Raw genomic sequence first — 13407 nt, forward strand, 5'->3', positions numbered from 1 at the left:
CATAAGCGATATTGTGATGAACATTCTATAGTTTAAAATTTTCAGCATCCGTAAAGTTGGTCACCTCAGGATAAACACCACAAGTGTCACTTGCTTTGGGATTCTTGTCACGAGACCTTCCTACAGCCCGTCTCCCATCTCCCCAGAAAGAAGAATCCTGAAACTTCCAGGCCCGGACCGGTCCGTGCTCCAGAGTGGAGTGAAGGTCTGAAAGGTGAAGAGCACGTGGAATCTATTCTGTTTTAGTCTGTTTGATCCCCTTTACCAAAGTGGAATTGCCCTAGCAAAGTTACAGAGGGTTTTGAGGTTCCGGGACCCCAAGGCCCCACAGCAGGGCAGCCGGTCTTCTCTGCATGAGAAAGGCCTGGGGAGAAACAGCCCTGTAGGTGAAAATGGTGAACAATGCTCTGATGGAAAGTAAAATATTTGAGGAGGGAAGCAGCAGTGGGAAAGAAACAGATCATCAAGCACCTGTGGCAATCCCTGTCAGGTGAGCCCCAGGTGTGCAGACTCCCCAGAGGGCCTCCTCTTCCCCAGACACTGCAGCAGGTCTTAAGCACGTAATCTGGACATTGTGCAACTGACAGATGAGATCATAAAACCTGCAGATCCCGCCATGAGAAAGTTAATTTACAGAATAATTAACTACAATGGCTATTTTTTCTCAACACTCACTATGTGTACAGACCCACTATAAAACTTAGAAGGTGAAAAAACACAAAAGAGCACATCTCCCAGATCTGAGAGGCTTACAAGTGAGAGAGGGAAATAAATACAGGACTGTGAATGTGGAATTAAACATTAGGTGGCAAAGGATACACCCTAGAAAAGAGACACAAGCTGGAGGACATGAGAGGTGAGCCTTGGCCGGAGCAGTAGTGAGGGCCATGGTAAAGCTTGAGCTCTTGCTGCTCACTGACTGGACTAAAACCTCCAAGAACCAAACACATAAGGTCACACCAATGCTGCCCTCCAGGCCTCCCGCCAATCATGAGTCAGCTCGTCCCTCCATTCGTCCTGGCAGACGCCAGCTGCCAGCATTGCTCGCTCTCTGGACACTCACGGCCAGCCCACTACATAGGTCTGTGTCCTTGTCACTGCAGAAGGTTCTCAAGAGCCCACTGGGTCTGGTCCAAACCTGTCTATGCCAGGTGGCTACCACTGCTGCAGAGCTGAATGAAATAATGTACAAACCAATGAAATGTGAGCCTCAGGAGAGAGGGCCACTGTTGCTGTGAACACTGACATCCCTGTCTTAGGAAAGGACGTCTCTGTCTCGGGAAAGGACATTCCTGGCTCAGAAAAAGGATGTTCCTGGCTCAGGAAAGCCATGGTCACGAGAGCCCTCAACTTAGTTGGGGTCTGTAAGCCAGGTGTAGGACATGGGGGCAAATCCAGGGAGTGATGTGATCAAATTACCTCACAAGTTCCTTTAAGTTTGCATAAGACTGAGGAAGCCCACATGGGGAATTTTAGAGGATTCACTGCAGGCATGCATTATGCAAAAACAGGATGGGGAACCCCAGCCCCGGGACTGAACTCAAGACAGTTGGGTTGGGACATCAAAGGCAGATAGTGACTGTTGTATGTTTCAGAGGCAATTAAATGCTGAAGTGAATAACGTTCAGGATTCTGCAAGTTAACTGACCTTAATTTAATAATCACCTATAAATTCTGAGCATTTTAAAGTAAAGGTTGGACTCAATATGAAGCAAATAGATGGCAGGTGATACGTGTGCAACACTCACCCCATGACCGTGTTGTCATGTGGAGAATAGTAACAGTCATGGAGGCTCGCGCCCCATACTGCCTCCAGCCCAGATGCACTGCTAAGGGAATTACTCGCGCTCTCTGGGGCCCCTTACAGCAGCTGCCAACCTGGGACCCCTTTCCATACCAGATGAGGACCAGGCTTGGCATGGTGAGGCCACGTGCCCAGCCCACCCAGTAAGAGGGGCAGAGCTGGGGCCCAGGCTCCGCGCTGTATTCTACCACAGTCTCCCAATACCTGGACGGCATGGGAAAGGGATCTGGAGACCCATCTGAGACTCTCTCATTCAGCATATCTGGGCTGGAGCCAGAGAATTTGTGTTTCTGAACTCCCGGGTTTACACAATGCTGCTAGTTCAGGACCACACTTGAAGAACCACTGACCGGAATGGAACCACTGGTGCTTGATTTGTACTAAAAATCTTGTTACCACATGCAAGGATGACTTCATTAAAGCCTCTCTTGCTGTTACTTTAACTCATAACCTCATCTCCTGATCCCCTTAGGGACACTGAAGGTGCACTATCAGCTCTACTTGAACAGCCTCAAGGACAAGGAGCTCACTATCTCATACTAGTCCAAGTCCATTTTTAACTCTTAATTTTCCAAAGCTCGTCATTCCACTGAGTTGAAATCTTCACTCACTCAATGTCTGCTCTTGGCCCCATTTCTTCCCCACAAGCAAATCATACTGAAGATAATCCCTCTGAGGAGGGAGGTTTAAGATTTTCCCAAGGAAAAGAATAAGATGCACTTGGCTACTTGAAACAATCCTTTATGTAGAATGATTGTTTTTAAAAAGGCTTTTATGTTTATAAAAAGGCATATGAAAGTAACCTAAATGTCCATTGATAGATGAATGGATAAAAAAGATGTGGTATATAAATTCAATGGAATATTACTCAGCCATAAAAAAGAATGAAGACTTGCCATCACAACACTTTGGGTAGACCTAGAGGGCATTACCCTAAGTGAAATCAGTCAAACAGAGAAAGACAAATAACTTATGGTGTCATTTATATATAGAATCAAAAAAACCAAATAGGCTCATAAGCACAGAAAACAGACTGGTCGCTGCCACAGGGGGTGGGGAGTGGTGGGAGATAGGTGAAACAGGTGAAGGGGGGAACAAATTAGTGAGAATGTCTGTTATCTTGATCTGGGTGATGGTTACATGAAGGTGTACAGATGTCAAAATCCATCAAGCTGTACACTAAGATTTGTGCATTTCATTATATGTATCTCAACATAAAAGAGAATGTTAAAACATCTTCAGAAGAATGAAAATAAAGAGGCTTTATGAAGCAAACGCTACGATTTTAGGAAACAATGTTTCCATCCTGTGCCATGTACTGACTAACTCAGCGGGTCAGTGAAACACTTCATCAGGCAGACACAATGTCTTTCCAGATATCAAGGTGGGGAATGCCTCAGTGACGAATCATGGGCAAGCCTCCAGCCTTTAGGTAATGTAAGATGACCACGTAGGATGGAAATACTGGAGCGTGATTCACAGAACAATGGAAAACAGCTACTGGCCACTTGGTCTCAGTCAGCAGCCAGCCCTGAGCTCCATGCTCACACATAACCACATCCTGCCCAACACCCCGGCAGGTGGAGACCAGGGTCCTGAGCTCCAGTGCCACCAGTGCCTAGTTTCCGGTCATCCTCAAACAAAGTTCACCCGCCTGCCCACTCCTCCCTGGGCCACTGTAAGGATGGCCCAGACATCATGCCACCTTCATCTGTGACACTTTGGCACACACCTTTGAAAGACAAAAACTTGACATAAATACAACAAAACACTAGCATCCTTAGCAATAATTCCTTAAGATCACAACATTTCTAATCCATGTGCAAACTCCCCTGCTTTGCAAGTCTTGCTTTAACTTTGTGTTTTTACAGTCTGATGGTTGGATTCAGGATCCAAAGTTTTACCATGTTTATTCACCATGTGTGTTTGGTTCCTTAACAATGCAAGATCTTCCTCTTCTTGCAACTCACTGAAAACGATGTTTTCTTACCCAGCATTTCCCCATTCTGGATCTGCTGACCCCTGGAATTATATTAGATGGCTCTGGCTCTGTATTTCCCGTAAACTGTGGGTGGGTCTCGGCTTGGTGCTGATTCCAGTTTCACTTCTGGCAGGGACTCAGCTGAGGCGCAGCCCATCCTTCCCATGGGGGCCACGTACCCGGCCAACTTCCTGTGAGAAGGCGCCTGACCCCACCAGCTTCCTTTGTGACAGGGGGGTTACACAGGGTCGCATCCCGGTGACTCCATCTGAAACATGACATGTTCTAACTCCATCACTTCCTCAGCATTTGCTGGCCAGAATTCCTCATTAAGTAAAGTGTTCCCTCTCCATCCCTTTTTAACCCAGGTACAGCTCGCATAAGAAAAGCAGGTTATGTCTGATAGTTGTTATTTGCCAGTTTTCAGGCATTGGTTCCTTAGCATCCCTCTGAGAAAAGGAACACAGTTTTGATGTTTTCTTAAAGTACTTTTTAAAGTCTGTTGTATAGAGGAGAAAATGACATCTCAGCCCAAAGCAGCTGACAGCTGTTCAGATGGGTTTCAGGACAAACGGGCATTGGGAGGCCTGGTCTTCTGCCCTGGCCACACCACACACCCAGTCCACTCTGGAGGCTGGGCCACCTCACTCCCCTGCCCCTCAGCACCCAGGCAAGGGCCGGCGTAGGGAGCGCTCCCGGTCCATCCCGTGTCACCACTCTGGCAAAGACACACAAGTGAAGTGGGGAAGCCCTTTCACCAGAATGAAGGGGGCCCAGGCCAACGTTCACTGGATTTTCCTTCTTCTTCCTATAGCCTCCGATCATGACTATTCCCAGTAGGGACAAACTTCCTTTCCTTTTTTGCAGAATGGTTTCCTAACACTCTGAAGACCAGACATGTAAGCAGGGCAGTTAAAAATGCACCAAGACAAGAGAAAGTGACAACAGCTATGAGGACACACACTGCTATGGCTTCTGGTTTAGAAGATGGGAGACAACCTGAGGCCTGGCGGGCTCCCACCCACATACAGGCCTTCAATCAAAGAGGTCCTCGCAGAAACCGCAAAGGCTCCTAGTTGACCTCAGGAGAGAACTCGCCCCAGGCCTGTATCTCTCTAAACAGACACTGAGCTAAACCTGGATGGCACAGCTGTGCCAGCCAGCCCAACACCCACACTGAGAGAAAGGGAGCAAGGCTGCACCCCAGACCACGTAGAGCCTGGGGGTCTGAGGCCAGAATCCAGGCCCCACCTGCCAGCCAGGCTCACTACCCCCTGTGCCCTCACTCCTGGCAGAGATTTGCATTTCTTCCAGGTGGGGTGGGGTGGGGTGGGGTGCATTCCTTTAGGGAGTACCCCTCCCTCCCATAGGTAAAAATGCCCTCAGTGATTTAAGTGCCTTGCAGCATGATGCCTTTCCTGATGCTAACTCTGTCCCCACTGGGAACATTCAAAAATAAACAGTCAATTCCCCTACAACAGCTACTGCTACTTCCAGCCCCAATACATGGAACCACGGCCTTCAAGGGTCACTCCACACACTTAATACCTGCGATCGCTATAGAATCTGTGCCCTGAGACAAGAGCAGCCTCCACCGCAGCGTCCCTACCCACGACAGGCTTCCGGCCATGGTGGGCGAGGGACAAGGGCAGCTGGAGACCAGAGCCACCCCAGCCCATGATGCAGTGAGTGGCCAGGGCTGGGGGTGGGGACACTAAGAGCCCAGTGCACCACACACCTGGCTGTGGAGGTGCCAGGGGACACCGGCTTTGGCACAGGGATGGGGCCACCACGACTGGTATGTCCAGCCGGTAGTGGGTGTTAATCATTAGCCAGGCAGGCTGCTGCTCCCCAAGGGAAGGAGGCCTCCTCCCAGTCCTGCCACCTGCAGGTCTGCCCACCACGTTCCACCTGCCAAGGGGCCACTTGCAGCATGAAAATATGCCTGTGGGGGTTTTTTCCTTAAGTTGTGGATGGGTGTCCCTGTTTTTCAGAAGGCAGGTAAACGTGGACTTACGGTAAGCCCCTGACTGCTAATGTGCCCTTCCCACCAAGTACCCCTCAACCCAGCTGCCTCCCAGAAATCAATTCCTTCCCAGAAATCCAGTCCACTTCACCGCAGCAATGTTGAAGAAGCAAAGGCCTAGATGTTATTTTAAGTGTGGGAGGCAATGGTGAAATCAAAGCAAAGTGGTGACCAAAGTTTGGCCTGTGGTTAGAAAGGGGTGGGGCCAGTGCCTCCCATTTCCTGGGAAATCAGCACCCATGTGGAGACAGCCCCAGGTGGCATGTAGGGGAGGCTGGGGTCAAAGAGAGGGCCCGCTTTCCGAAAACTGGCTGGGCTTTTGACAGTCCGGCCTGGGTCCTGCTCATTCCTAGATGCAGTGGAAGGGGGTCCTTCTGGCCCTGCCTTGGGCTCATGCATCCTTCATGCCATGGCAAGAAGGGCAGGTCTCCATGCAGAAGGCGCCACTAGTGCCAGTCTCACACCTGTCCCCCTTTCTAGTCCTACAATCTTGGGTGTGTCCCAGCCCCTGAGATCTGACATGCACACCCTGCCTCCTTCGTCCTAACTGAGCCTCAGTTACCCTGACTCCAACCATTCCATGTGTCCCTTTAAACAGGGGAACTCAGTGGGGCTCCTCTGACGTCACATAGCTGTGTGGACAGGTGAACTGGAGCAAATTCCTAAATCACTTAGTTTCACAGTGAGAGTCTGGAAGTGCAACATCATATGTATTTTTATTCCTGGGTCCCACTCGGCTTTTACCAAAACCACAGATGTTAAGTTGGTTCTTCTGACCAAGTGGAAGACTCAGACTTAGATCCAAGGGGATTCTTGAGACTTCTCTGTTTCCTAAAGACTTCCTCATTTCCAGGGAGATTGCAACTCTCTGTTGGCCTATTAATGTCACCGTGATTCTGGTCAAATATGTCCATATGAGATATACAGCCTCTGGCAGGGCAGCTGTGGGTCCAGACACATCTGTACATGTGTATACATGTTTGTGATTTTCCGAATCAGAGTTTATCGCTCAGCTATGACCCCACTGTGGTAAGCAGATCCCTGTCTGGGCTTTAGAAGTCTCCTACGTAGTGCAAACGATCTACAAGCAAAAATAACCAGCAGTCAATCAGATATATGCACTTACAGAGAGAACCAGAAATCCATTCAGAGACCACCGGGGACTGGATCCACCAGGAGAGACCACGCAGCCTGTGAGCCTGTAACTCTTCCTATACAAAGCCCCCACCCAACAATGACAGATGTAAAGCTTGAAATCAGTTGTTGCTACCTAATTTTGCAATCAAAAGAAGAGACTGTCATTAAAGTAGATTCACTTTATCCATCTCAACCTTGCCATTATCCAATTTAGTGGGCATTCTTTCTGAAATACCTGACACCTTTGAGGGATCTGTCATGCACCCTTGGGGGAAATGTGACACCGACACCATCTGCTCATGGGCGTCTGTGCTGAGTCACACTGTACTGTGCTAACCTTGTATTTCATGATCGCTTCCTCTGACTTTGTTCAAATATAGTTTGTTAGAACTCACAAAGTCACCCCCCACACACACACACATACATATGCATGCACAAACAGGACACAGCACACACACACACACACACACACACACACACCATGCACACACATATACGCACACTCAAACCCTGCACCTGCACAAAAATACAAAAGTGTAGCTAACAGAACCCAGTTTGGAGACTCCAGCCTCAGACTGTGTAATCCGAATCCAAATGTCACCTTTGACAGAAACCACCCATTGGCTTCACTTTAATTAAACAAAGAGAAGTGAAGCCCTAAGACTTCAGTAAACAGCTGCCTCAAATTTCAGAATCTATTCTTAAACAACCTCTCCTCCAGTGTTAAGAAACCACACAGCCAAGCGAGAACAATCTGCATGTGAGCACCAGTGGCCAGGTGAGGGCTTGCACCTGAGTCCTAAGCTGAGCCTGAACGCCTCCTGCACGTGGCCACCCAAAGGTGGGGACATGCCTCTTTCAAGGACAGAGGCCTCTCTGAAAAGAGCAAAACTTATCAGACACAGAGCAGCGCATTGTTCGCTGCCCAGGAACCCTGGCCATGTGGGTGGTTCATATGCAGTCACTTAGCCAAAGCCACGCCTGCACCCAGGAAGGAGTTTCCAGATCAGCTGGGGCACTGATATGATCAGCCCTATGGATGGCTTCTGAAAGGCATGGAAAAACAAACAACCGTGCGCCGGATGTGAACAAAGCTGTGACGCCACGTTCTGACCACTGTGCAGACTGTCATGAAAAGATCCTGCAACCAATCCACTGTCTAGTTTATGGGCCACATGCATTCTGACCACAAGCCCTTTTCTGCAGGCTTCTTGACCGCCTCTAAATCTCCAAATAAGGGATTACAAGAGTCAAGGTCTCAGAAGGGTCTGTACCTTCACCCTCATGTGGCAGATGGCATCCTCTGGCACTGATCAAACCAGTTCTCTGCCACCAGAAGGCAAGAGAACAGTGATCAAAAACAGCAAAACAGAAGCCAGCAAAAGCTGCTGGAACCAAAGACCTTTATTGCCCTCTTGAATTCACTAAATGATAAATAAGGTTTTTGTCATCCATTGTGTGCTTTGTGCATGCTCCTACTGAGGCACCCCCATTTTACAGAAGAGGGACATGGAGCCCAGGAGTAAGAGGCTCAGCTCACATCACACGGCTCTCCCACGGTGACAGCCTGAACGGGACCCAGACCTGCCCCTGCCCCAAGCACACATCCACCACTGCCCCCTATTGTATGTACGTGTGGGCATGCACAGTTGATGTTCACACATGTAGATCTACAGAAATCGCTGCAGCCTCTGTGTGGCTCTGTGGCAAAGAACCTGGCCCCCTCTCCCATCACTACGGATCAGTTATCCAGAGACAGTGATGTATCTGCTCCATGACACCAGAGACTATGTTCCATAGGAGCCGAACAGGCTTGGCATGGACAGGAAAGCCACTTTCATCCCTTGCCCTTTGAAATGCTGCCTCAACAGCCGCAGCCACAAAAGAAACAGAGGTCCTACATGCTGCCCGGCAGCACTGGGTGTGACTTCCCTGCGACACACGGGGAGTGGCGTTGTGCGGCAGCCCACACTAGGCACACTCCCCACATCCCACACTTTCTCCGCTGACTCCCTATTTCCCTCCTTGCTGATAAGGTACATGCCAATAACCATGATTTCTTTTTCACAGCAGCTTCCAAAAAACTCAAGACTATGTGTATGTTCCATCAACTAAGTTAGCCTTTACAAAGGGAGGGCTGACTCCCAGACATCTTTCTCAGCCCCACTGCCTGCCATATTCAGTCCGTTTATTAATCGAATGGCACACCCCACTTTTCAAGCCATTGCAATAAACAGACAAGGGACATGCTATCAGAAAACTCATCGAAAAACAGGCAAATGGCCAAGGAATTGAGCATAACAAGCACACAACTGTTTCTTCCCTGGTGTGACTCAAACACCCGAGTGGGTGGTCACTAAGACACCCCACTGCAGACAAACCCTTGTAGAGCATAATGCCATCAGGAGCAGGGGTATCTCCAGCCATGGGATGGAGTCAGGTCCTTTGGCACAGCCCATCACCAACATCACCCCTCCAGCCAGGACTGGTCAATTATGACAAGGTGTTTCAAAACAGTCACACTCAAGCTGATGCTGTCCAGGAATCCAGCCAGGCCTGGCAGTTCACACAGGTGCAACGAGAGGAGATGAAGCTTCTGGAACCTCCCAGAAAGACTAGCTGACATCTGCAGAGTAGCTGAATGCCATGTGGAGGAGAGGCCCCAGGCAAAGGAGCACACAGAGTGGCTGGGTCAGCAGGCCACCTGTGGAGGGGCGGGAAGGAGACAGCGCCAAACACAGCCTCAGGTGGACAAGGAGGCCGGGCCACCTGCTCACAAACAGGAAGACCAGTGAGTCACCATGCATGACCTCTGGCCATGCAAGAGGACAGTGTGTGAGGGAAGGGGAGCATGAGAGCTCGTGTGGACCCTGTCTGCATGGGCCTGGCCACAGGGCACCTGACCTCAGGACCCCATGCACGAGCAAAGCCACCTTGGGGAAGGGCCAGTGGTGCCCAGCTCGCAGATGCCCGAGAATGAAAGGGCACCCAGGCCCAGAAATACCACGCAGGGTCCAAAACATGGTGGCATGAGTAACCAGTAATATTTTTGAGCTGCACTGACAGGATATGAGGGTTTTTTTCCTACATAAGCTATTCTTTATTTTAAAATACAGCATATCAAACACGGAGAAGCAGTGTCAACAAACCAGCTTATCTCTAACACCACAAAGTGTGTAGCCTGGGGCAAGAAAAGCTGCCAGGGCCCAGGCTGCAATCTCTTGGGGTGGGTGTGCCCTCAGGGAGTCCCTTCCTTGTGCTCAGACCCAGGTTCTCCGCGTCTCAGGCAGGTGAATGAAGGTGACCCTCTGAGCGACTGTTCTGACACAGAGCAAGTGCTTTGTAAATGTAATGAAGAAAGGGACAGAAACAGGGGCTCAGGTGGCCTGGCCAGACCCACACGGGCCCAGGCAGTCCAAGGTCACACTTGAAATGCTGGTGTTGTCTGGAGGTATGTCCACGCCAGTCCAAAACACTGGACCCACAGTGCAGGAAGGTTCTCAGCTGACATAGGGCCAGGGGAGAAAAAGCAGCTTCTGTACTTTCTGCCCAGAAAGGGGGATGCCATGTTAAGTGGAAGGCCTTCACCCAAGCTCCACAAGACAAAGTCAGACTTACCCCAGACCGCCCAGCCCAGGATGGGGAGGAGACAAGCGGGCTGACCTGCCCACATCTCACCTGCCTTTTATTCCTCAGCAGGCTGGAGGCACTCAGCACCCTCCAAGTTTCAGGGAGGAAGCCACATACAGGACAGCCAACACACAGACGGGAAAAACAAGCCCTGGGTCTAGAGGCCACCAGGCTCTCGGCCAGCAGAGACACTGGGAGCAGGAAGGCAGGCAAAATCCCCACCAGAACTTTGGATTCTCAGTACAGCAAAACCAGGGCCAAGGGCATGGTGCGCGGCCAGCCTGGGAACTACAGGACACGCCTAACAGATACTCTGGAGGAGACAGCAGGCACACTTGGCTCCTGTCCTCACAGGTGAGGTTGAGAAAGGCCACATTCACCCAGTGAGTCACCTCCGATTTGCAACAGAAGAGGGTCCTGAGTATCCTGTAGTCCCGGAAGTGCACCGAGTCAGCAGGTGTCTTGCAAGCCACTAGTAAGTCATTAGAACAAGGCTTAACCCACCATCTTCAAAGGGGAGAGAGGCAGCAGAGAAAACACCCAGAGGCACCATGACATTCGCGTTTCACTGCAGACGGGCAACTTATATTTTACTCAACAACAAGTACTGTTTGCCTTCAATCTGACAGATGCATCTGTCGGGCTTCCTACTCCATAGCCATCGCATCAGCTCCCACAGGGCCACCCTGAGACACAGGACATGGGAGCAGACTTCCATCATGAAGGAAACGGACGTGGACAATCTTCGCTCCAAAGCCACACAAACTCTGACTCAGGGCAGTGAATCCTGGACGGTAACTGAGGAAAGGTAGTTCTCATAAAGGAGTCACGGCTCTCTCCATTTAAGGAAAGCCTGCAAACAGCCAGTGAAGTAGCCAGGGTCCCTGCAGACAGCTCTGTGAGTGAAAGCTCATGCAGAGGGTGTGGATCGGAGAGCTGGACCCAAAGGAGGCACAGTGGGAAGAAACAGCGGGCTCACCCGGGCAGTGACCCAAGGGCTTACCTGCTCCAGGTGGACTTGTGCACAGCAGGGAATCACCACCTGAAGGGAGAAGAAACAGGGTGAGCAGATGGGCTTTGGACAAGACTCAGCAAAATGATCCACCCAGGCACCCAGGCTGAGAGGAGAGGACCTCTGACCACTCACAGTCACACAGATTCCACACCTAAGGCAGACAAGACCAGGACTTAATAGAGTCCACGTGTCTCCTCACTTCTGGGCTCTTTCGGTCCTCTTGGAGAATTTGATGAAAACCATGGAGCCGGCCCCCGGGAGAAATGCCCACTGCTCAGGTATACAGAGAACCAATAGACCCCCAGCTGGGATCTGAGCTAGTACAGCCCCACCCCACCCCAACCCCAAAAGGTGGAGGACCGGGCTGGGGGGTGGAGAGGCCCTGGCCTCCCAAGCACACCCTGGGTTTGCATTCTCTGCAAAACAGACTACCTTTTCAGAACTATCGCCACACATGGAACTGGGAACAGCCTAAACATGGCAACATCATGCAGTTATCTTGTTCTGGGCTCAGAGCTCAGTGCCCAGGACGGGCAGGAAACCCTTTGACTCCCCGACGTCCTCTGAAGACGCACAGGTACGTTAAGAGACACACACGCCCATGTGATGAGGCCATACTACAATCAGTCATGGAGACAAGGCTATGGGCCCCAGGGGGCCGTGGACCCAGGGAAATGAAGACCCCAGCTTTCGAGGAGCCATTGGGCCTTTAATCACTCTGGGCCTCAGTTTCCTCATCTGAGAACTGGCTCGTATTACTATACGAGCAGGTGGTGCTCAGAAGAACAGGGCAGGGCCTCCATGCTCAGACTATGCAGCAAGGACGGCACCACCCCCTCTGCCCAGCAGAATGCCAGGTGCATGGGGGGGTCAGACTTGCCTCATGCGCACCTGGAAGGCCAGGGTTGGGGCACCTGCAAGAGGCCCTCAGCTCCCCCTGTGCTGCATCCTGCCTCTCCTCCTCCCAGGCCCCTGGTACCCCCATCCTCAGAGTCTCCTGAATACGTGCAAAAGGAAGAGAAATCCCAGAGACGTGACTTGAGGCCTGGAGGGGGCTGCAGTGTGACCTGGATTCTCGCCACGGAGACTATTTATAACTCTATTGCTTATCTTAGCAAGTTCCTCATGGAACATGACACATGGTCATTTGCTTGTCTGGGACATATGTTACCATACCAGGATTCTGACTCATATTCTTGTCTGGGGCAGGGACCCTCCCTCACAGCACCCCATTCCACCCACCTAGCTGCCCCCTCTTCACACATGTGGCATCTCTCACTGTCCAGAACTGCTGGGCTCAGGGTTGGCTTCACTCCCCACCGAGACTCCCTGGGAAGCTGGAGCTCACCTTTTTCTTTTGTGTGTCCACATATATATGTTAAAGCTTGATGAATGGACAAGGGAATAAGCAAACAAATAAACATAAGGCAAAAAAAATGGCTTTGGAAACATAAGGAGCTACAGACAGATGCTTATAGTGTGGTGGCAGCCAGCCAAGGAGCCCCCGTGTTAACAGGCACTGCAGTAACTTCATCCCTGTGCACACGTCCACTCAGCATGTGTGGGTCCCGGTGCTTCACTAAACGTGTGTCATGCTGGCAAGAAAAATGCAAGGAATCAGAGCTGCTTTGACAAATCATTATCTGTGTTCCACGTAATGGGATATTATTCAACACTAAAAAAAATGAGCTATCAAGCTGTGAGTAGACACAGTGGAACCTTAAATGCACACAGCTAAGTGAAAGAAGCCAATGTGAAAGCCTAGCTCCTGTGTAATTCCAACTCTAGAACAGTCTGGAAAAGGCAAAACTATG

General features: G+C 50.5%; 1 protein-coding gene across 1 annotated transcript in view; it reads right to left on the bottom strand.

Moving 5' to 3' along the window:
• The window catches only part of TNS3 (tensin 3), a 190561-nt gene that overhangs the window by 140228 nt on the left and 36926 nt on the right, over positions 1 to 13407 (bottom strand). Inside the window, exon 4 of the mRNA XM_073240005.1 lies at positions 11582 to 11620. Within this exon, the coding sequence (XP_073096106.1) occupies positions 11582 to 11620 (39 nt within the window). The remainder of the gene's footprint in view (positions 1 to 11581; positions 11621 to 13407) is intronic.

This window comes from Manis javanica, chromosome 6, assembly GCF_040802235.1.
Source record: "Manis javanica isolate MJ-LG chromosome 6, MJ_LKY, whole genome shotgun sequence".
NCBI lineage: Eukaryota > Metazoa > Chordata > Mammalia > Pholidota > Manidae > Manis > Manis javanica.